Source organism: Callospermophilus lateralis, chromosome 12, assembly GCF_048772815.1.
Source record: "Callospermophilus lateralis isolate mCalLat2 chromosome 12, mCalLat2.hap1, whole genome shotgun sequence".
Classification (NCBI taxonomy): Eukaryota; Metazoa; Chordata; class Mammalia; order Rodentia; family Sciuridae; genus Callospermophilus; species Callospermophilus lateralis.
This window is the reverse complement of record NC_135316.1, coordinates 48,853,204-48,877,470: the sequence shown is the minus strand read 5'-3', so window position 1 is coordinate 48,877,470 and position 24,267 is coordinate 48,853,204. Positions and strand designations below refer to the sequence as shown.

Below are 24,267 nucleotides of genomic sequence, written 5' to 3'. Positions count from 1 at the left end.
ACTTTTAAGCTCAGCCTTCAAGGATGGGCAAGTAAATGAAAAGAAGAGGAGGGAATGTCCTTGGTGGGTGGGGAAAGAAATAAGGTTTTCAGAAAATTAACATCAACAAAAATTCCAGTATGTTAGGAATTAGGAATTTGTGTAGAAAAGGTACGATAGTGTTTAAAGGGTGAGAGAGGGAGGGAGAGAAACCCCAGATTCAGTTCTTCCTTAATATATTAAGGATTGGACCTGATTTCAGACTCTGAAATATTTTTTTTTAATTTTGAATGTTTATTCTATATTTGTAAAATCTCCACAAAACTAATGAATTTTAAGTCAGTTATTAGGAAAAAATAAAGAATTTATCTCTATGTGCCATGAGTTGATTTATATAACTTACCAAGAAAATTTAAATTATTTAGTGTTTTTTCCCTTCAGGAATATTTTCTAAACCAGTTTGATTTCCTCCTTCCCATTTCTTTAGTTTTATGGAAATGTGATATAAAGTGTCAATGAGGCAAGATTTATTCTACCTGAGGTACTTATTGGGGGTAATGACTTAGCACTTGAGCAGTATTTAGGTGCCCAACATCTAGGGGACTAGTTCTTGGGCCAAGTGTGGCATTTATTGATTGCTAATATGTTAAAAGTAACCAACAAGCATAAAAATTATAGTTTGTTTCTTTTTTCTTTCTCAATTGAGTTTATTTTGGAATTGAGAATAATTTCATTTATGGTTGGGTTGGGAGTAAGAAAGAATACAAAGAATGTTGTTAATACCTGGGCTTGGGGATAGTGGGAGACTGAAAACCAAGAAAGCAAGAGGTGGAGTCTTTGTCCTTGAATTGTGAAACAGCAGGTGCACGTGCCTCCCAAAATTTATGACATAGACCATTTCACAAATTAAAAATGAGTTTTAGTTCTTGCTTATTTGCCTCTTCAATTCTCCTGCTTAGGACAGAATTTAACTAAATCACTCTTCTTTTTTAATTTCTTCTCTCCACAGTTAATTTTATTCAGTTTGTTAGCTTCCAAACGTATTATTATTTAGTCTTAGTTTAGAAAACATTCAAAGGGCAAAATGAGCTTATAAAATGGAGTTAAAGTGACAAAAGTTTTCTTTATTCTGCTGTTTTTAAAGTTCTAGAAGCATCCAACTGCTAATGAAATACCTTTTTAAGTCACAGCTAGATTCATCTGCAGGGTTTTTTTTGTTGTTGTTTTGTTTTTCACATATGGGGGAAAATGCATTAAAGAACAAAAGTCAAATTTTGAGTTAAGTGTTTTATTAAAAACTTCATTTTGAGCTATATGAACATTGGCAGGCTGTATAAATAAATAATTTTATGTTACAATTAGAAACAAGAATAATAATTTATAGAAATTTATATTTGGCTGTAAATTACTATGCATAATTGTACATATGTTTTGTTTTTCTAATCATGAGGTTATGTGAGTAGGTTTACTGTGTTACTCAACTGATAGCTTTCTGGATAGCAAAGGAAAGGCAACTTGTGATTACTATTTTTTAACAGAATAAACAAATCACAATAAAGAGTGAATACTGTCAATATTTTGACCTCATACAGCAAGACTTTGTGCACATTAAGATGTGTACTTGAATAGATGTGAATTTTACAAATTAGAAATAACTTCAGCTTTATTAATTACAAAAAGCTTACTGACAATGAACTTATGGCATACATATTATGTGAGCTATTTTAAAAAATGTTTAATCATTGCTTAATCACTTAATACTAACGATAAATTTCTCATTTATGTATAAGAATATATTGTATATAATTTTTCCTAGATTGAATTAGAACAACCTTAAGGATTCTGTGTTTATCACACAATTTGTCTCACCCCTACCTGATGATCAAGATTCCTTACATCATTTCAACATTATCAGAATTAGTGCTTAAATTGGTCCCTACCTATAGAAATTGGTCTTATTGAGCTATCATCCCTGAAAACGAGTAATGGATTTTTGTTAACCATCAAAATTTGTTCTTATATGTGTGTACATTTTATAGGATGAAACAGAATTCTTATGTCTTTAATGATATACACACATACATAATTGTTCTGAAATCTATAATACTCTAACAAGTGAGATTTTTAAATATCTACAATTACGTTAATCTCTGTCCAAGGAAATATATCAAAATAGCATATGGTTCAAGCCTTGGTATTTAAAGACTAATTGTTATGGCCAGGAATAAAATAAATATAGGCAAAAGAATACAACATTATTTCCTAAAGAATGTTTCCTCAAGTTTCTGATTGTTACTTATTGAACATATGATAGTATGCAAAAGTATACTCTGTTTACACTATGCCAAGAATCACATTTTTGTAGCTGATTTAGTAACAAAATTAATGTACAATATCTTAAATATGATTGAGTTGAAAATACAAAGTAAAAGCAATGCAGAGGATTATACCACTTAATCATTTTAGGGTTCCCTTTGAAGAATCATCTTCATTTGACATAGGAAAAAATGCTGTTTTTCTTTTTAGTATTCATGTTGTTGGACTGAGTTTGTTTTCTAGGATAGATGTTTGACTAGCTATAAATGCTACCTTCTGATCCTACTCTTTCCTAATAGTGTGGTCTTGGCAGTATACATGTTTAGCTCCTCTGAGTGTTTACTACAAATCCCTTTAGTATTCTATATATGATTTTGTTCAGCAGACTTGTGTTATTAAAATGTATATAATGGCATATAGAACATTTGCAAATCACATAGGAACTAAACAATCTTATTTATTGTTAACATTCAACTAGTTCATTCTGCATAAACCTTATTCTAGCTGTCACAAAAAATGAGTAGTTAGACACTTTGGAATTTTAAGAACTACCTATTTGCTTAATCTATTATTTTATTTATGTTGTATAGAACTTATAAACACTCCTGCATTAGATCGGGCTTTAAACATTCAATAAAACACATTTACTGTGTCCGAGATTAAATCATACATTGTTTAAAATTAATTATTCCTTTTTAATTGCATTGTATAAACAGAAATGACCTGTTAATTTAAAGAAAATCTATCAGCACAAAATGAATTCACTCATATAAACAAGCAAGATGAACTTGACCTTGTTTGAACTTGTTTTGATGTGGCCCAGATGGTAGGCTACATGCTTGAATAGCAGGCTAAAGCTGAGGAAAAACTCATATAGCAAGATCTAGATTTATAGCCTTCTACAAATTCCTACCTTGTATTGTCCTTTCAGCATCTGTTCTGCCGCCACTGCGGTCAGCTTCTATCTCTGGGGTCAGAGAGTCTAAAAGCACAGAAAGGTAAGAGTGACATATATTTCATTTGGTTCCTATTGTCCTTTTAAAAAAAGAGCAACCTGTTACTTTAGCACTGAATTAAAATCACATAAATCTTTGTCACCTTTTAAAGGTTGAACAAAAACTATAACCCTAAGAATTTTCAGGAGATTTGAATAAAAATAAAATATAATATTGTTCATAAGATAGAATGAGGGTGGAAGTTCTTCCATTCATATTATGTCATGTTTCAGTCGAAAAAGATTTGGTCAAGCAAAAATGCAATGCCAGGTCCCAGATTCTGGGGTTAAGTAACAAAAAAAGATTGAAGCAAATATGAAATAAAGAATTTCTCCAACACATTCTTCCCATCAAGCACAGATGAATGAGTCACAAGACATTGAAATATACAAAACCACAAACATGTGTCTAAATTTCCCTTTGAGTATTAAAAATAAAAGTTGGTCATGCATAAATGAGCACCTTCTTACCATTTAAGACCCTGAGACTGTCTGTCGAAGCTGCCTGTTTTAGTGTCTGCTCTGCTTGCTCACGCCGTTTTGTCTCAAATTCAAGTGCTTCCTGCAATTTTCTCTTTGCCTTCTTCTCCTTCTTTAGTCTCTTTTGAACAATGGCTAGAAAACAGTGTGTATACTTTAATATTTTAAATGTAATTGTATGATGTTGCTAATTTTCATTCATTTTTGTTTCCTGCTGTTCTGATTCTACCTATAAGGAGAAACTTTAAAAAATTCATCTTTATCTAAAATGATTCCAAATAAAATGTCCAAGGAAGCCAATTTTTATTTTAGCTTCCAACAGAAATGCTTCTAATTGAAACATGTAAGATAAATCTAACAGGAAAACACTTTTAGGAAACATTTGTACTCACAGACAAAAGAAACTTGTGTAAATGAATTCTGTAGCTTGTTCTTTGCCCTTGTATCAAGAACAGTGAAGAGTAGTTTAAATAGGCTAAACCATTATGAACAGGTCTTCTATCTCCTTATAATGCATCAATTTTGAGTAAAAAATGAATCATTTCCTTAATAAATATTTTATAAAATAATATCACACCAACTAGGTTTTTAATAATTCTTTCTTGAAATTTTAGAAAACATCAACATTTTTTGTATATGCAGAGCAAAATACTCTTAATTGTTAACATACATGAACAGTGTTTTTTGACAAAGCCATTTTCTCAGAGAATTGTTTTTTCATAGCAAGTTTATAGCACTACAAAATATTTTAAAAAATTATACTTCCATTCTGTAGAACTATGGTGAAGTATAAAACTGCACTGCTAATAGTGTGCCATTGATGACAAAAATGTGTTTTTATATAAAATTAGATTATGATATAAATAGTTGATTATGATACATTTTTCTTCTACTGGACAATTTAAATATGCAAATGTTAATAAATAATAACAAATATACTTCACAAAATGTATAGTAATGGTACTCTTGATATAGTAATTATTTTAACCTTTTCTATACTTACACACATGCATGAGCACACACACACACACACACACACACACACACACACACACACATATGGTAACCACTCAGCATGTGTTCTTTGAACTCATCTTTTTTGACAAACATTGATAAACATTGTGGATGTCAGTGTTCCACTATGAGAAAATTCTTTTATTTTTCATGAAAATTAATCATTCTAAGTTTACTGTTTGACTTTTTACTACTGATTAGAAAACACCATTATTTTAATTTAGCACAATATTTGGTCAAAATAGAATATGAGGTAATAATGATTCAAGTAAATACTTTAGTTTCAGTTTCTAATTTCTGCATTTATTGATTAATCATTAGTAGTGTTGCTAAGATGGTATCCCATTAACAAGTTGAGTTTATTATTTCTGTATCATAATTTTAAAAACTTCTAATCAAATTGTACATGGACTAAATTGAGTAAATGCTGATTTCCTTTACTTAATAATGTGAAAACCATATGCTTACTTTAACAAAATTACTTGCCTACTATTTTCCTTTCAAAAGGTGATTATTTATAAATATCTTTGAAAAGAAACACTAATTTTTGAAATACTTATATATCTCCATTTTATTGAAAGCTCTATACCCAGTATGTTGCCATCGACCATTCATTGTTTCCTCCTATTTGACTGAACCAAATAGGATGCTATGTTCTGTCTTCAGGGTAATACACTGCTTCAACAGACACATTTATAATAGATAAGTATTGATAGGTAAGTTATTACCTTCAACTTATTGTTCATAATTAATTAAATGGGATGTTCATAGGATGATCTGTGAATGTTTTGCCCTCTAGTGGTAAAAGAAATAAAACAGAATGTAAAACTTCCTAACCAGTGGAACCAATAAAATTAGGAAGGTCTCTCAAATACTCAAAGGGTTGTTTAAGGAATCCAAGAGTCTGTTTTTTGTACTATACGACTTCTCCAGGTGTGACAAAAACAAGACATGGTGATCTCATGGAAGATGGCCCCACAGACTGAACTCTCTGCCTGGACTTCCTTATTCACTTAGAACACATCCATTATCAGTGTTTATCTTTGATTATTTTAGCCCTTTAATCTAGTGAAGTCATATTATTTAGAATAGTACGATTCACCTAGGTGAAAGCTTTTCAAATAAACTTTATCCCAGGAAACCACTAGCTGTTGACTAATAATTAATGAAACAGCCTTGTAAGTCTTTCTAGTTTTAAAAAGAGAACTGAAAAAAATGGTCTTTAAATGACCATGTCAAATATATAAAAGGAGAATATGGTTTACACTGAATACTTATTAAATGGTAGAAAAGAAATTCTTCCACTTTCTATAATACTTAGGAGAATCAAGTGGTTGAAACAAAGGGGGAGTTGGTTGTAAATACTCTTCAAATTCATATATAAATATACAAATGTGAATGACCTTCAAAATTATCTGTACAAGTACTGTACAATGTGTTAAAAGAAACAATTCACAGATCAATAATATCATTATTTTTACCCAATAAGAATTCATATTAGTTTCTATTCTGTGTACTTGACCTTGTAGAATGAAAATGAGGTATTCAGAAAGAAAATTATACAAACATTCAACTTTACTCATTTGTTCAGATATTCATCAGTCTTCAATTTCAGTTGATAAATATCTTACTAAACCTGCTTTGCCTGAATAATCAGTATTTTCTATGTTAGCATTATGACTTTAACTCTTAAGTTTTCAAAGGGAAGCTGTGAAAGAACACAAAAACTTTTTTTCCTGGCTGTCAGCTTATCAGGGCTTATTTCTTATTTTAAGAATATTAATTCATGTTGGGAACAGTGATGCATATCTGTAATCCCAGAGGCTCAGAAGGCTGAGGAAGGAGGATCAAAAGTTCAAGAACAGCCTTGGTAAATTAGCAAGACCCTCAGCAATTTAGTGAGACACCATCTCAAAATTTAAAAAAAAAAAAAAGGGTAGGGGATGTATCTCAGAGGTACAATCTCTAGTACTGTCCAAAAAAAGTATGAATTAATTAAACTATAAGCAACAACAATTATATAATTAATGATACAATGGACACATTTCAATCCCTTGAGATTGAACAGAAGAGAAAATATGTACTTTGGAAATTAAGAAATGCAGTCAGCCCATGATTTGAATTCTGCCCTAAACTTTAGTTGCAGGTAAATCAACAAATATGTACACTCTCAAAGTAAACCACCAAACATACTATTACATTTTTGTGTTGACTGTTTTGCTTAAAGATTTAAACTTAGTTAGAAATTCTGCAATACCTCTGTTCTTTTGTTCCATAGCCAGCTGCTTCTCAAGTGTTTCCCTTAGTTCTCTTTCTCTTAAAAAATCCATCTTCAGCTCTGTTTTTTCCAGTTGAACCTGTTTTTCTTGAGCTCTGGCATTATCTATGGCAACTTTTAAGAGCCCCTGTACAAAGAAGGTATTCAGAATGGTAATATGTTGGTGAAAAGTACATTTCATTTGTTGCTTAAAACATTTAAAAGAGAAGAACTCACCAAATTCTTAAATTATTTTGCATTCACTCCATACTCACTTGGAAAAATATTATAAAGCACAAAACTTCTAAATTTAATTAAACTATTTTAGGATGGTAAATATTTATACCATGCATGTTCCATTGTTTCTGATTAGAATATCTACACCCCAAACTAAATGAGGGCAACACATAGCATGTCTAAAAACATGATGCACTAATTAAAATAATAGAAATAATAACAGAAGGGAGATCAGTAGAGGAGAGCAAGTGGATCAGGCAGAGGAAGGAAGGTACTGGGGAAGGAGGTTGATCAAATTATATAGTGTGTTTATGTGTGTGTGTGTGTGTGAGTGTATGAATATGGCATAATGTGGCATAATATTACTAGGTAAAATTATAATGCACCAATAAAATAAGAACTGAAAAGAAAATGTGGGTAAAAATCTTATGCAAGTAGTTATTTAACATGGTTGATAGAGCCCTCTGTAATCCTGGTAGTCTCCTTACTTTCTTGGAGCTCATTATCCCACTCTCTAGCATGATCATACTAGATCACACATGTTCTTTGTTTTCCTCAATTCAACAATTTGTTTCTGTCTCAGAAACTTTGCTCTTTCTCTTCCCTACATGAATGCTTGTCCTCTAAAACTTTACATGACTCACACCCTCACAGTCACCATTCAAGAGAGGCCTTCTTTTACCACCAAATTTGGAATAGCCCTCCAAAAATAGCTTGGTCCTCTCTCCTATAAAATTCTTCATGTCATTTAACATTAGGTAACATTGTCACACTGAGTTATTTGTACACTGAACTATATTGTGTTTTTCCAGTAAAATGTATAGTCTCTAAGGTAGGATTATTTTCTCTTGCTTTGTACTATGTCCCAAGTGCTCAGAGAGTGCCTAGCACATATAAAAGTACACAAATCTCATGAATAGAAATTATTATAATAGTGCTATATTTTTCTTGAAACTTGTAATAAATTTAAGGTATCCAAAACTTAGTAGTTTAGTAATACATTGTGTTTCTAAAGTCATTCAAAATGGTTCTAACAATTTGAGAATAACAAAACAAAATTTATTCATATGATTAATTATGGAGATGTATACACAAAATTTGACTTACTGTATTCTTTTAAAAAATTAGCAGTATTCTAAGTTTTTTTGTACAACAAGATTGTGAGAATGTTAAACATATAGAAAGCATTTTCCATGAAATAGACCAAAATTACTAGTAAAAATTAGTACTAAAATTTATATCTCCCTCAATTCAGCAATAATAAAGGCTGATTTGAAGTTGAAACTATTTTATGTTGGTCTGTAAATGTTACAGACTAAATTTTTCATTTGAAATTATAAATGAGATGAAAGTTGAGGCCATCTGTACACTTACTTGAAGATGAGATCCCCCTTACAAGATTCAATGTGAGCAGTTTGAATCAGGAATTTCAACTCCAGCTTGATTTGTGAGCCTACTAGAGATGTAACCTTACTTCAGCCCACCAATGCAGCTTTTTTGCAATGTCATAAGGCATTTTATTTTCTCTTTGGGCACATATAAATTATTTCATATTTGTTATACCTGACCCTGAATTTCCTGGAATAATTCTTGTTTGATATGAAAGAAACTGGAGAAAGATTTCTATGTGGCAGTTTACCCCTCCCCACTCTTTTGTTGTTCAACAATAAAACATAGCTGCTAAGGAAACTGCCATCTTAGCTCAATTCAACATTCCTGTATATGTTTCTTCTTCATCAGGAACAAACAATTAGTAACAAATGAAAGAGATCATTACATCAAGTGCCCTTTTAGATCACCCCAATTAAAACTTTAGTTTAGCTGTATTTTAATTCTAAGATACCAAATTCTAATTTTCTGCTCTGATTGCTCTTGTTGACTTATCTTTGAAAGATGTACTCTCTGTGCAATGTCTAGAGATTATTTAGCAAGATGCCAATGTTGGCACCACTTAATGTGTTGATTGGTTGTATTATCAGTAGCTGTTTAAAATAAATTACTATTAAACTATTATTGTCCTTGGCTGACAAAACACAATATTTTGGTGTTCTTTAAATATGAAACAATCATGATGAATAAACATGTTGAATAATGTTAAACTGCAATTCTAATTTGTTTAATTTTATATTAATATTCGTTAGTAAAGTATGAAGTTGCTAAGAGCTTTTATGTTTACTGTTTCCTTTTGTTATAATGTGGCTAATGGTAGTACATTACCTATTCCTGCTGATTATGTCTGAAAAATATTAGCTTTTAGAATCCAATACCCACTAGGGACTACTTATAAGCTATATAAAATTAGATTTAATTTTTAGACTTTAAATCTGCACACATCAGTAAGAGTCCAGTGTGAACAAAAATCTGCACTAGAGCCAAACTGATGCATATGCAAAAGTATGTTATTGCCAGTGACAGCTCTGCCACAAAAATACAGAAAAACAATTAAATTTAAATGCAGCAGGCGGCTGGGAAGAAGCAGTATCAAGTAGTGCTCACAACATCTACAAATTACTAAAGCACTTTCTTAACCACCCGTGATGATAATACTTTCGGATTTGTTTAAGTTCTGTAAATTTTCCAGATATATGGTGTGCAAAATTTTGTACTAAATGCTGTGTCTCACTTGGATATACAATATCTAGCCAAATGTGTGGTAACAATCGAAATGCAGTAGAAGATTGAAGGTTTGAAACATGAACTTTTTCCAAGGGGAGTTCAAATTCTCAGGAGGGTAAAGATGGATAAGGACAATTGTAAAGAAATACATTTTAAACTTATTGTGTGGCACAGCAATTCTGAGATACAATGGTTGATTAGCCTCAGATTTGTTTTCCATATATGAAGCATGATGATTTTCATAATACACAAACGTTCTTGTTTTCTAAAATTATCCTCTTTGTATATTATTTTCATGGGTTTTGAGAGAATTACTTTTTTTCCCCAAGAGCACTGCCATTGATATAGCAATGTTGCAACTATCTGTAGCTTAGAAAGCATAAATATCTGCCTGCCTAAGACTTTGAATAATATTGTCATGAAAGAACCATTTCTTAACATGGTATTTATAACCAAGAGCAAAAACTTAACCTGGTTCATGTTTATAGTCTAGGCAAATTTATTTCAGAATAAGATGATAAGTAAATGTTCTTGAGTGTCCCTGAAACTTACGTGACACAATTTGTGGTCAATAATGTGTTTCTTTACTCTCAATAATGAGAATAAAATACTTTAATTGAACAGAATTTAGAAATCACTTATTCCACCCAAACACTAAAATAAAAGTTCAGAATGATAAGATGACTCATCCAAGATCCCAAACTAGAGAGTTGACTAAGCTGAGATCATAACCTCACCTGTTTAACTTTTTTTTTCTACTATTTCCCTATCATTTTGCAAAATGTATAGAAATCATGTTCTTTAGAACCAGATTTTTTTTAGATAGAAAAAAATAACAACAACTAATGTATTATTATAGAAGCTCTTGTAGCAAAGGAAAAAATATACTTAGTCTAATGTTCTGGTTATTGTTCTCCAAAGATGATTAATGACGGATTCCCCATGAAAAAGTACTTCCAGGTATAAATAAATCTTCTTATAATTCACATAGTCATGTCTTGTAATATGACAACATGGAAATCAACCTGGGTTTAAATTCACACTTTACCACCACTCTGTGACCATATCTGCCTCCATAATCATATATGTAAATTGGGGATAAAGATAAAATACACTGTAGAAAATAATAAGAAAAATCAATGTAAAATGTGCATAATTATTATAAAGACTGGCACATTAAAATTGTTTGCATATGTTACAAATTTGCATATATATATATATATTTGAATATAATATAAATTTTAAATTTTGGTATATAGTACAGGTTTTACTGAGATTATTGCTATGATTTTTTGTCACAGTAAGCTGGGTTTAGAAACTTGGGTACATTTTAATATTATTTATAGTCTTTTCCAAATTGAAAATGGGAGCAAAGGGGAGAATATTACTCTTATAATTATGATTAAGCAGGAAAACTTATAATACCAACATATCTGATGTTATTCAACGTCATATTTTGAAGCCAGTATCATATTTTATTGGGATTTTTTTGGAAAAGTTTTCTTCTACATTTTTGTATAACTGTATTTTAACTCAGTGTATAATGCAAATAAGCAAATTATTTATTTCTTTTAAAATGTATGGAAAATATGATTACTGACTATAATACTAAAATGTAAAGACCTTAAGACAGATGTTTCAGTTTAATAATCAAATTCCTTTTTAATTTTTTGTCCTCCAACACAGAAATAGAGAATATTTCTTAGATACCATAGTTTGAGTTTGTCTATTTATTAGTGAATTCACTATGCTGTTTCATTCTGAGATTGCCATTTAATGTTGTTTGAACATTCCTTTCGGGTTTTCTTTGCTTGCTTAATTTCTCTGTGCAGGCAAAACATAATGAACCAAACCTTATCAAACACCTTTTATAGCAAAAATCTTCAATGCTTACTATCCCTAATTAAATTTTATATTCTTCACCATATTTTATATTTTCATTTTTTACTTACCTATTCTTATTATAATATTGGTAAGCCATTTAAAACAATTTTTGTTAAAAAATGGATAAACAAATAATTTGCATCTAATTCTATACATTATTAGTTTCTTGTGATTAATAGCAGGGAAGCTCAAATAAGGAAGAGTGGGTAGAGTCCTCCTTTAAATGTATTCTAATGATAGCTAATGTTTGAAGGTATCATATCCAAATAATTGGCACTAAATTTTCCTCACATGAAATTTCCAAGGAGTTCCTCAAAGACATGTTTGAGCCAGGCATGGTGGTGCATGCCTATCATTCCTGTGGCTTGGGAGGTTGAGGCAAGAAGATTGCAAGTTCAAAGCCAGCCTCAGCAATGGCAAAGCCATAAGCAACTTGGTGAGACCCTGTCTCTAAATAAAATACAAAATAGGGTTTGGGATATGGCTCAGGGGTGGAGTGCCCCTGAGTTCAATCCCTGGCCCCACCCCCGCCAAAAAAAGTTATGTTTGAAGGAAAAAGCCACGATGAAAGATTTCTCATATTGATAAAACAAGTAAAATTCTACATAAAATAAATGAGGTTCTAAAAACAAAAATTGAAATATGTCTCTCTCATTAATGTAAAATTACATTACCTTAATAATTTTCCTTTATTGTAGTCATGTTTATCTGTTATGACTTTTAATTTCCAAACACCTCAAATGTCAAAAATGGTAGTCTATTTCCACTACTTAATAAAAAATCGGGTGCCTAATTTTATATATATAAATATTTTTTTTCTTCCTACATATCTTCTTTGAAAGCAGAAATAAATGACATTTATAAAAATTCAGTTTTGTTAATGGTATCATGTAGTGAACATTTTAGTAATCATTATAAATTTAATAATTCAGAATTGTCAAATTATAGTATTTCATGAAATTAAGTTATTTACTATCAGAGTAACTTAAACACACTATTTAGTCGAGTTTGTTGGCCATTAATTTTAATAACAATAAAATACTTTCAGAGGAAATGTAGAGATTTAAACTTGCTACACAACAAGCATGTTACCATTTAGACTAGAATGCAGAGAACCCCATTATATATAATTGAAACTTCAGCAGAAATTGAGATAGGCAGACTGTAATTACTCAAATTAGAATTTAGACAGCAAACACATTTATACTGTATGTCTAATAAGCCAGGGTCATGACTATTTAAACATTCTGTACCACTCCTAGGATATTACCATAGCTCAATAAATGTGACAATAATAAGAGTTAGCATCTATGATATTTTCTAAAATGATGTGAAATCATACCTACCATAAATCCAGCATGTATGTGTGCATTTATCTGAAAGTGCATGTATTTTGTTCATGGAACTCATTAAGAGTCTTAATCTGCATTTTACCTTATGTACACATATTTACATGCGTATTTACATGTAGATATAATGCCTATGTCTATTTGTGCACATACCTGTGTGTAAGATTGAAGTAGATAACATAATTTTTTTTAAATGAAGTATTCTTATTGTAGGTATAAGGTCCCCATAATTTGGGATTAGAAATAAATAATTTAGTTTGTCTTGACTATCATGCTACCATTAACTCTTACTAAACTATGTCTTCAAGGTATATGATTGAAAGGAGAGCATATCAGGCTTACGGCCACTTTAATAAATAAATTATCTAAAAGTCTGTGCATTTTAAGGCTAGTGTCTTCTCTATTTTTTCTTTCTTTTATGAGAATAGTGAATTTGAGGTGATGTGGGTAGCATTCTTTGGTCTTAGTATATCTGGCATACTGTGGATGGGGAAGAATACTCCCAAACTGTCAGTTTTTGACTAAGATATGAGGTGTCCACATAAAATGGAAGGGTCCATGTGTAAACCTACTCTTCAGAAGCATGCGTAGACTTACATAGATGAAGCCAAGAAATGCTGTCTGTTCTGAAATTGAAATTCAGTTCTCACTCATCTGGTCAAAGAATTTTTAGTTAAGGAACACACATATACATGGCTTTTTCTTTACTTCATATGGAGTTATATACAGAAGAAAATAAATGTTTTCTCTACTTTTTGGAATTTAAACCCAAAAATGTTGAGAGCTATTTTCTGAAAGCATTTAATGAAAGAGAAAATTTACTACAAACTTTAACTCATGGAAAACAATAATAGAAGTAAAATTCAGGGGAGAAAGTCTTATGTTTATTTTAAAATATAATCAATTATTGGATCATGATTAAGTTTAGGCTAGATTGATGACTTATTTCAATTACTGAGATATAAAACCTTAATGTTGAATACAGTTCTGGAAACTCTAATTACATTAGTATTAAAAATGCCACATTAATAGATGAGAAGATATGTTACATTAAAGGCCTTCTGTTATGTCCTTGGAGAGGTAAATAAAATTAATTACATTTCTACTGGGAGAAAGATTAATATGGTAGGAAATATGTGCAGAAAAATATCACTGAGTTTGGAGGGTTAGAGTAAAATTTTTTTAAAAAAGAGAAACTTTCAAGTACTGTTGTCTGTAAGCTCATGTTTAACAGCAACTACTCCAAATATGGAAGAGTAGATGGCAAAAATTTCCATCTGGGGTCCACATGATCACTTCATGTGTGGGCAAGAAAATTGTTTTCTTCTATTTTGAACACTCTTACTATCTTGGCTCCATGCGCTATGTTATTGTTAACTGTACGTATTTTTGATTCATAATGTACTGTACATAAAATATACATCCTGAGGACCACATAGGAAATCCGTGGAAAATTTTATACAGCTTTTGAAGTCTATCCTTTGAAGAAACTCTACTAATTGAAACAAACTTATTTATGAAAGAAGGGATTTTTTGGATTCTTCCATGTTAGACATATTTAAAATGACTAAACATACCATTTCCTCAATGGAAGGCCAGCAGTTTAAAAATATCTAAATATTTATTAGAACTGGTGTGCTGTCATATAGTAAATTAGACAAACTAAACAGTTAAATTTTATCCAATTAGTTGGCAATAAAGAAAGCCATTTAGGAAGAATGGTTTTTTAAATGTGCATGTCATTTTTATGTAAGTTTTTATTATAGCTTAATATACATATTTTAGTATTTTTAAGCCAATTTGATTAGTGTAGCAGGTTTAAAATCTTTGTTTTCTGGGTAAAAGTTTAATACCATGGCTTGTTCTATACTATGAAGAGATTAAGTTGGAATGGGATGAATTCAGAAAGATATTACATATAAGTGTTCTATGTTCTTTTCTTCCAGACAGCAAAAAGACCTACCTGTATATTAGTCAGAAGGGTCTCTATGGAAGACAATCCATCAGGAAACAGAAAAGGAGATGGAAACCCTGGAGGTAGTGGTTGTCCATGCCCAGTTAGAGAAAGTTTGTCAAGGCTGTCTCTTGCGGTTGGTGTAGAAAGTGGGGTCTCATCTGTATGTGATTGAAACAAAAATATAGAACAAGTTACGCTTGTCTGTTTTTATTAGACCTCAGTAATGGCTTCCCTAGTGGTTTCCAGAACATTTATTGCAAATTGGTTCCTGCTATCAGGAGAAAATGCTTTCTGCTGAATTTTCTTTAATGAAAAAGCTGTGGAGATACAACAAGATAACATTAATGAGTAACTTTATAAGCCTTTTAAATGCAGTCTCTAATGAGACTGAGTTTACAGTGCCATAGAATCTTTTTAAAACAAATATTATCTCATATATAGTTGTGATAATATATTCAGGCTGACTTTATGGGCACCTTCCCAATTATCTCATTTTAGTTTGTTCTCTTTGGATTGACAATAGAATATTTCTAGAGCTTCATATAAGAGAAATGCTTTGTATATCAGGACAATTTCTTTCTCAATTAACCCTTCCTTTATATTAATGATTTGTTCAAATATATTCTTAAGAACCATAAAAGCAATATGCAATTAAAATATTTCATTTCACAAATCTAAAAGGACAAATGAGAGTCCAAATACATTCTTCCTATAGTATAACTGAATTGTTCACTATCATTGAAGCCAAAGATTTAATTCTTTTGAACTTGAACACCTTTTACCTTAATATTGAAAAACTATACCTTTTGTGTATGAACAAGGGGTCTGAAGAAAGAATAATAAAATACAACTTTCAAAACAATGTTTAGAAAATCAAATTTTATAACCCTAAGATAAATTAGTCTTTACTTCATTTATTGAATATTCTTCAACCTTTTAAGCAATTTAGAATAATAACCAAATACACATTTTTCACTCTCACAGTGAAATCCTTCTATTCAGTTCTATGTTATTTGACAATTTTACAGTTCTTTATGAGATAGAGGCAAGTCATGGCATATTTTAGTTTATTTTAAACACAGGGAAAATTTTATTCAATGCAAGATTTCTAATTTTCTAAATATTTTCATATTTCACCCCAGGAAAATTAATCAGAGCAATGTATTTGCACAGTTTTGATAGTATCTCTCAATTTTGTAAGTTGCTAAAAACTTCAGCACACTTGTCTTAGGCTTATAATTTGATTCCACTGTTCTCCTCGATCATTCTTTTATTTTTCATTACAACATCTAACCACACAACACGTTTTCCAATTACCTCTCTCTGGGGCAGAAATATTACGGAAGCTGCCACACTTCTCTGTCTTTCACTAATGTCAGAACAAGTTAAATTCATTTCCTCACCTTTCCACATTTCTAGTTAATGAACCAAAGGGAAGAAATGTTGGGGAGGAAAGTACCAGACACAAGGCTTTCCTATTAACCATTCTCCTCTCACACTCACTCCCTTCTCTGCAGTTTCTCCTTCCGTTCCCTCCTCTGTTAACTTACTAACAGATGATCTGAGGCAGCAGGTATTAGAAAAAGAAACAGAGTAAGCAACTAAAGTAGGACTCATGGTGTCATTATTTTTTGTATCACACTTGTCATCAGGGTTAAAGAAAGACTGCAGTGCAGGGGTAGAGCTACCGCATGGCTAATGTGAGCAAGGTGATCTTGGACACCATTTACCTAGCTATCATAAATTACTCCTACAGACCAAGGCTGCTAGTGTTTTCTCATAATAACCCTGAAAAGGGGCTTGTTAAACATCTATGTGCATGTGAAATTGTTTAAGAATGGAGAGCAATATTTTTCGATCAGCATCACCTTACCTGTCACATGCTAAAGAAAATGTGGCTTAATAGATCATGGGGATAATAATTGCTTGTCTCTTAAAGAAATGCACAGAACCAGATGACCTCTCAGCTTTACCATCTATGACTCCACATTTCTCAAATACTGACCAAGAAAAAAAAAAGAAAAATGTTGCATACACATACATGTACACACATGTTTAATTCTAAATTCTATCATCCATGATTATTTAATTTAATTTCAGGCATTTGTGCTTAACTACAGTTGCCTGTTCTGTGAATTAAATTTCTAAATCACTCATGATGCCTACTTTCAAGCAGTCAATATTTATCTCAAAACAACAATGTGCTAGATATTAGAGACAGAATGCAAAAAGCACAATCTGAAAGCTTTCAGAGACGAACATAGATCAGAGTGACTGACTCTACTTGTTGAATAGATAATTCTTATGTTTAGTAAAATTTTGCCTCCCATTATTATTCCTTTAGATACTGGTAATCCCAGAAAAGGATTAAATTGTTCTGTATGTGTGAGTGTGAGTGTGTGTGTGTGTGTGTGTGTGTGTGTGCATGCCTGCCTGCCTATTTTTTTTTTTTTCCTGCTATTACTTCAGTAATTGATGGCCATTTTGGTCATCAAGGTTCCAGTTATGTGAGAATGTGGACTATCGTTTGATATAAATTTATTTGAGTAGATTCATTCATTCATCATTTTACACAGTGGAGATACTACATATGGTCACTTTCATTCAATGCATAGGAAGAAACAATCAAATTAAGGTCAGAATTATTTTAAAAATGGCAGGGGAGCATGATTCCTAAGATCATTTTCTAAAAGAAGACAAATGAATCAAAGCTCAAACTAACCAAAGATATTTCTTTGGGTCATAATACATCATTATCTAAGAAAAAAGTTATCATTTCATAGCAATTATCAAGATTGTAAAATTAAGAACATGTTCTTCTTTTTAAAAAAAATGACCTGTGATACCCTAAATGTTCTATGATTTAAGGAAAATTTTTAGAGGTCAGAAAATGTAGTAGTTTTGACATAATCTTTGACTTAAAGTATGTTTGATGATGAAGTAAAAACAGGATACATATTTTGGTTTAAGACTTTCCAATTTTTAAAAAATTATTTTTTATAGAAAGTTGGCTCTTCAGGTGCAATGATTTTTGATTTTTGTTTTTAATATCTCAAATAATTTTAAACTAAAGGAAAATTGCAAGACCTATATAAGTAACTCCTTTATATTTCTATAGTGGATTGAATGGTGACCATCAGAATATATGTATATGTGTAATTCTTAGAATCTGGTAGTATTATTTTATTTGGAATACTGGTTCATTCTAACTCTAGGCACAGGTATAAAAGAAGAACCTTGAGATGAAGAGATTATGGAGGTTATCCTTACTCAGGATGGAACTTAAGACTACTGACAAGTGTCCTTAGAAAACTAAGGCAGAAGAGGAGTTGAAAGAGACAGAGACCCAGAGAAAAGGAGTAGGCAAACTAAAGAAGAGTCAGAACTAGAATTTTACAGCCACGAACAGGGAACGTAGAAAACCATGAGAATCTAGAAGAGATTAAATATTGCTTAGACAAGTTGTTATTTTTAATTTCCAAAAAAGAGTAGTTATTAATGTTGAAGGATTCTTGTTTTCTAATCCAGTTTCAGGGACCTACAGTGGTTTTCTAAAGAAAATGGAGTTTGCACATATTATAATTAAATGATTTTATTTTATGACCAGAAAAATTACTGCTTAACATCTGGGATAATTATAATATTGACAATTATAGCAACATGTAAACAGAATAATTGACAAGGAAGAAGAAAGAGAAAAAATATATTTTAAAATTCTAAAATTAAAAAAGGATAAAACATGATATTTCATTTTACTCATCAATATATTTCATGATTCTACTCATATTTTATGGTCACTTTTTAATAACTGACCATCAGTAAGATTGATGCCTCACTAAGACAAGCTTTTTTCCCCCCTCCAATCTTATCACACATAACAATTTAGCAGGATATCCTAAGGAACAATGATGTTTAAAAAAATAATAGGCCTCTACTTTTAAAATGTTTTCTTTCCTGTGAATAAAATCTAACTCAGTTATTTTCATAACTGATCCCTTTGGGTTTGAATTATATATTCTTTCAAGTGTGTGTGTGTGTACAAACCTCTGATGTCTTATTACACCTTAAATTTTAGGCTTAAAAACAATCACTTTTAGAAACAAGGGGATTCATATTTATTCATCTTGATATGAAATAGAATTAGCATTATTGTTAAATGGGAAAATCTCCATATTTTTACGTTTACAAGAGAGTTTGCATGAAAACTATTTCTGCACTGCAAAATGAAATATAAAGTTGACAAAAATTCTAAAGCATATGGCACTTTCCTTCAGAAGTGAAATATTTCTCTAATATAATTTTTTCTTTGTTTTTTAAAAAAAATATCCATCACAAACATATAGAAAGATACACTTGTAAGTGTTTTTGTAAACTGGTCAATCAAATTATTCATCAGGAATAGAAACACAGATAATCTAAAAATTTAAGAATTGGTGCTTTGAAATAAACATCTGAAAATTATTTTCAGGCATAATACACAAATGTTTAAACTAAGCATAATTGTAGTTTCATTGCTGGCTTACTTCTAGTCTAGGCACACTGGTTTAATTATCAAGAGAAACTATTCATGATAAAGTAAATACTATTACCTCATATTGTAATCTTAGGTCAGAAAGTAGTTATGTATTCTTTTCTATTTTCATTTTCTCAGAAAATAAATAATTTTGACATAGAAAATTAAAATTTAGAGACATAACTTTTGTATATCTTCTAATATGTATAAAATATCTAGAAGAACACTGGAATAAAATTTATTTCCTATGTTTAATTTTATGCCCATTTTTCAAATTCTCAATTTAAAATTACTAATGATAGTTTTATAAAATGAATATCACAATCCTATATGTGATGTATCGATTGTAAAATGAAAAGCAAACTATACTAGATCTGGAAAGTATGAGTTCTAGTCATGGGTTCTACCAAGTTCTAGAAAATTTTAGAGCAGCAAAGCCATCTTAAAAAATTGATTGAAATCTCACAGAATTATAGTTTAAATCCAGTTGGATTGTGTGTAAAAGTACTTTGTAAAATATAAAATGATATTTGAATATATAGTATGTATAAGTGAATTACAACCAAATTGATTATTAATTTTATATTGGGAACTTGATTTCAATGTGGCATTGAGGAAATCTGTTCTTATGCCCGACACCTGTGATTTTTATATTATTTCTCTCTGATAAGGTCTGTGATGAAGGTATATCATGTTGGTAACAATTATTTCTCTGTGAAGATAAACCATGTTGATAACAGAATTATCCTTCTGTGCACCAGTTACTTTACATAAACCTGAGTTTATTTGTAGAATAGTTAAAATTAACTGTGAGAGAAATAAATTGAGAACAGGCAAAGGGTATGAACCAGTTCATAAATTTCTCTTTAGGCAGCACAACCTAGAGGATTTTTGTTTTGACTTACACAAAATGTAATCAGCATAGGTTTCATAGAAATGGATTGTGTGAAACATAAAAATACTGAAGAGGTATGTGGGTATACTTCAAGCAGCATTAGAACTCTGAATTTCTAATTTGGTGAATATAGAAAAACAAATTAATACTGAAAGGAGAATATTTTAAGTGTGTGTTTGGCAGGAGGCTGAAAGTTTACTTTAAAACATATTACATGTACAATTTTGCCTAACTTAATGCATAAAATATTTTAAACTTACTATATGTTAACTATCATCTACATCAGTGGCTCCTAACTTTTGGATAGTTCAGCTTTAAGATTCTAATAAAAGTTAAGGACCACTCCCTTAGTAAGAGAGAGAACCTATTTATAATCTTAACTGTACCATATAGTGTAAGCACTTTCTAATTTCTGTTGAAAGAATATGTGAATGAGATAAAATGGGGCAAAAGTGGTAAGGATGGAAAATGAAGAAATGAGAGATCTCTGCTGATATTAAAATTATACTATATCCAAGATAGTAATACTAAAAATATCTCCTATTGAAAAACAATTCTATTGAAATTACAGAATGATAACAGACATTATCTTGGGGTAGGAGTTCTAGTTCTGGCTGTATACTAATATTACTAAACTTGGCCTTGATAGCAAAATCATCTGAGATAATCAAACTTAAGTACATATCTGTGCCTAAATTTTTTAATCTGTCTACAACTTGGAATTTCTTGGCAAAACTGGAGTGGTATTAAGCATAAAACATGCACACACCCCCACTCCCAGTACACACGCACAGAAACACATTGATTTAACTTTCAAACATTTTTGGTTGTTTTCATCTCTGCTTGTTTCTTGAAGTAATAAGTCATAAGTGTATAAGAAAGAGCTGGCACAGCTTCTGCTGCAAAGATCCACTTAATTGACCTTTCTACCTTTTCCATGACCCTGTAGGCTTAACCTCACTGCTGATCCGCAAGTGAATATGGAAAAGCATTTATTGAAAGCTACATAACAGACATGGTTATATTTCCTAGGTTGATGTTTTGCATATCTGCACAGTAGGGCCATTAAGGGTTCTAAGAGCACAAAGGAAACAATCATAACATTTGTTTTTAGATGACTGACTCAGGACATGTACACCAGGCTTTATATAGAAACTGTTTTTGTTTTATTAAGGGACTGTTTGCCTGTTAGTGATAACATCATTAAAAATAAATGAAAGGGGGCTGGTAAAATGCTTCCCCAAAGCAGAAACCTAATTAAAGGTGATATGCCTGCTACAAGGCTTTTTTCAGGACTCAGAAATAGAACAAGGTTAGTTCTTTCTCATTTTATAAGGCCCAAAGAAGACCTCACAGTAAAACATCACTTCTGATCTAATTTTCTATTTCTGTGTACTTTAATAATCTACTTTACAGTCTGTGCTTGCCCATAGAAAGTGAACTAGTTTTGTTCCTACAGATAGCTTCTTCATCATGTCACACCACATAAAAAGAAAATCTGATGGTTCAGCTCAAACAAAAAATGCACTCTCCTTTTAAAACAAATTGTATAGGTTTTAATGTGTGTAGTAATAGTAGTTGAATAATGCACATATAAACATTCTGCAGCCCTGAAAGATCACTATGAAAGCCTGAATTAATGGTAAAAACAAATATTCTAAATCATAGTTTATAATTTCAGTAAGAAAAAAAAGTAAACCCTTTCATTTTAAGGGGTGGAGTTACTCTAATTTCATGGATGGTGGAAAAAGCAGGAAACTGCATTCCCTTGATAACTCTGTCCTTATTGTGCTGTGACCTTGGCCAATTTACTTAAATTTACATCTGCCAAAAATGAGTTTCTGAAATGTGCTTTGAGAATTTTCAGGGGGAGGGAGGAGGAATTGTCACATAAATCCAAGGCCTTTTCCAAATTAATATTACTTTAAAAGTAAAGTGAACGTGAAGAGAAACACGGCCACATCATAGGGTACCATAGTTTGATATCCTGTTCTCTTGTCACTTCTGCATATTTCTTATTCAATTAAAAATCTTCAAATATAAAATTAATCCCATTGCTAAGTGAATAAAAATAGAATATCTCCTAAATTATTCCCCACAAATATAAAATATCTCTGAGGTAGTAGATTCTTGAAACTATGATTTGCCCCTGGGGTTTAGATTAAAATTATCATGCAAATAACAAAGTGTGTGAAGCCTTTGGAAATCACAGCCTAAATTCTTTTTTTTTTTTTTTCAGGTGAACTCAACTTTGTAGATTTCCATTTCTTTTTCTTTAAAAGTCATGGTGTCAATGCAGAGGAAATACAAAATTACGATAGTTTGAATGACTCTTAAGAATATTCATTCCTATAAATATACATATAAATGATAATTAGTAAGATATGAAGCCTAATAGGTTATTTAATAAATACTATGGAATTTTAGCACTGATAATGAAAATGTGTTTGTGATTTAAAGAAATGTGTTCCTATCTTTAAAACACTGAAAATACACAAAATAAAATAAGTGATTAAAAAAAAGAAAAACATGTACAAATGGAACATTTAATATTTGGGATTTTCTTTGAGATTTTCTGGGAGAAAAGAAGAATTTGAGCAGAGTATTTATGGAGCAAGACTGACCTTGAGAAGACCATTTTTAAAACTGAATAATAGAGAGGTTTATGGGGGTTCATTACCCTTTTCTAATTTTATCTATATTTGAAATTTTATATAAAAATAAAAAAGTCAATAGAAAAGTGATACTTCTCAATAAAGACTCTATTAACTAGTTTATTCTTTCACAGTCAAGGGCCTAGATATGATAATCACCATCATGACAAAAATAACTAGCACAGACTATTTCCTATGTATGCAAAGCAATGTTCTAAGCATTTTTTAATGCATTGACTCATTTAATCCTCACCACAGCTCTGTTAGGTTGATACTAGTGTTATCTTCATTCTACAAAGAGTAGATGAAGGTAAGATGAAGTTAATTAACTTGCAAAGATACCTACTAAAGACAGCAGCCTGGATACAGATCCAAATAGCCTGTTTCACAGTTCATATTCTTTAAACAGCCAAGGAGTAAAACACAAAGTATTTAGAAACATTACAAAAATGTATTAGATATTAATGTTCAAATATATACAAGAAATGTGTATTCTTACTCCCCATTTTTTTTCTCAGAATACAAAGAAAATGTCAAGATTTTCTAGTTCACTTCTAATTTAAGGATTGGCTTACTCCTTAAAACCCAGCTAATGGTCACACTGAACAGCCAAGATTCCCTCAAATTGACTACTCCCACTGACATATATGCATTTTCATTTTCAAGGATGTCCTCACGTAGGAATAGAGAATTCCAACCATAAGTATCATAGACACTTACTATCAACTGTAATATTAAGTAGCCCATGTAGGACATCTCCTGGAAAATATTCCACTATACATTTTTTATCAAATTCAAGCTGTATCAACAAGGTATATACTTCCCTTATGAGAGACACTTAGCCATCAAAGTATCACTCTTAAAGTGACACATGTATTTGATGGGGTAAAATGCAAGGGCTGCATAAGGATTTTTAAATAAAAACAATTGTCTAAGACACTCACTTCAGAAGAGGCAGATCCCATGTCTTACCATGTTCATCAGGGGCAATTAAACCCTGGATATCATCACAAATTGTCTTCAGCAATTGTTCCAATTTAGTATCTCTTGAATTCCTTATCCTGCAATCCTAGCCATGAATTTGCCCCAGTTTCCACCATGGGAACTTTATTTAGTTTTCCA

General features: G+C 31.1%; 1 protein-coding gene across 2 annotated transcripts in view; it reads right to left on the bottom strand.

Moving 5' to 3' along the window:
• The window catches only part of Dach1 (dachshund family transcription factor 1), a 389,822-nt gene that overhangs the window by 31,784 nt on the left and 333,771 nt on the right, over positions 1-24,267 (bottom strand). For both annotated transcript variants that reach the window (XM_076872351.2, XM_076872352.2), the window contains 4 exons: positions 15,090-15,241; positions 7,041-7,188; positions 3,761-3,904; positions 3,209-3,277 (listed from right to left, as the gene is read on the bottom strand). In XM_076872351.2, the coding sequence (XP_076728466.1) occupies positions 3,209-3,277; positions 3,761-3,904; positions 7,041-7,188; positions 15,090-15,241 (513 nt within the window). The remainder of the gene's footprint in view (positions 1-3,208; positions 3,278-3,760; positions 3,905-7,040; positions 7,189-15,089; positions 15,242-24,267) is intronic.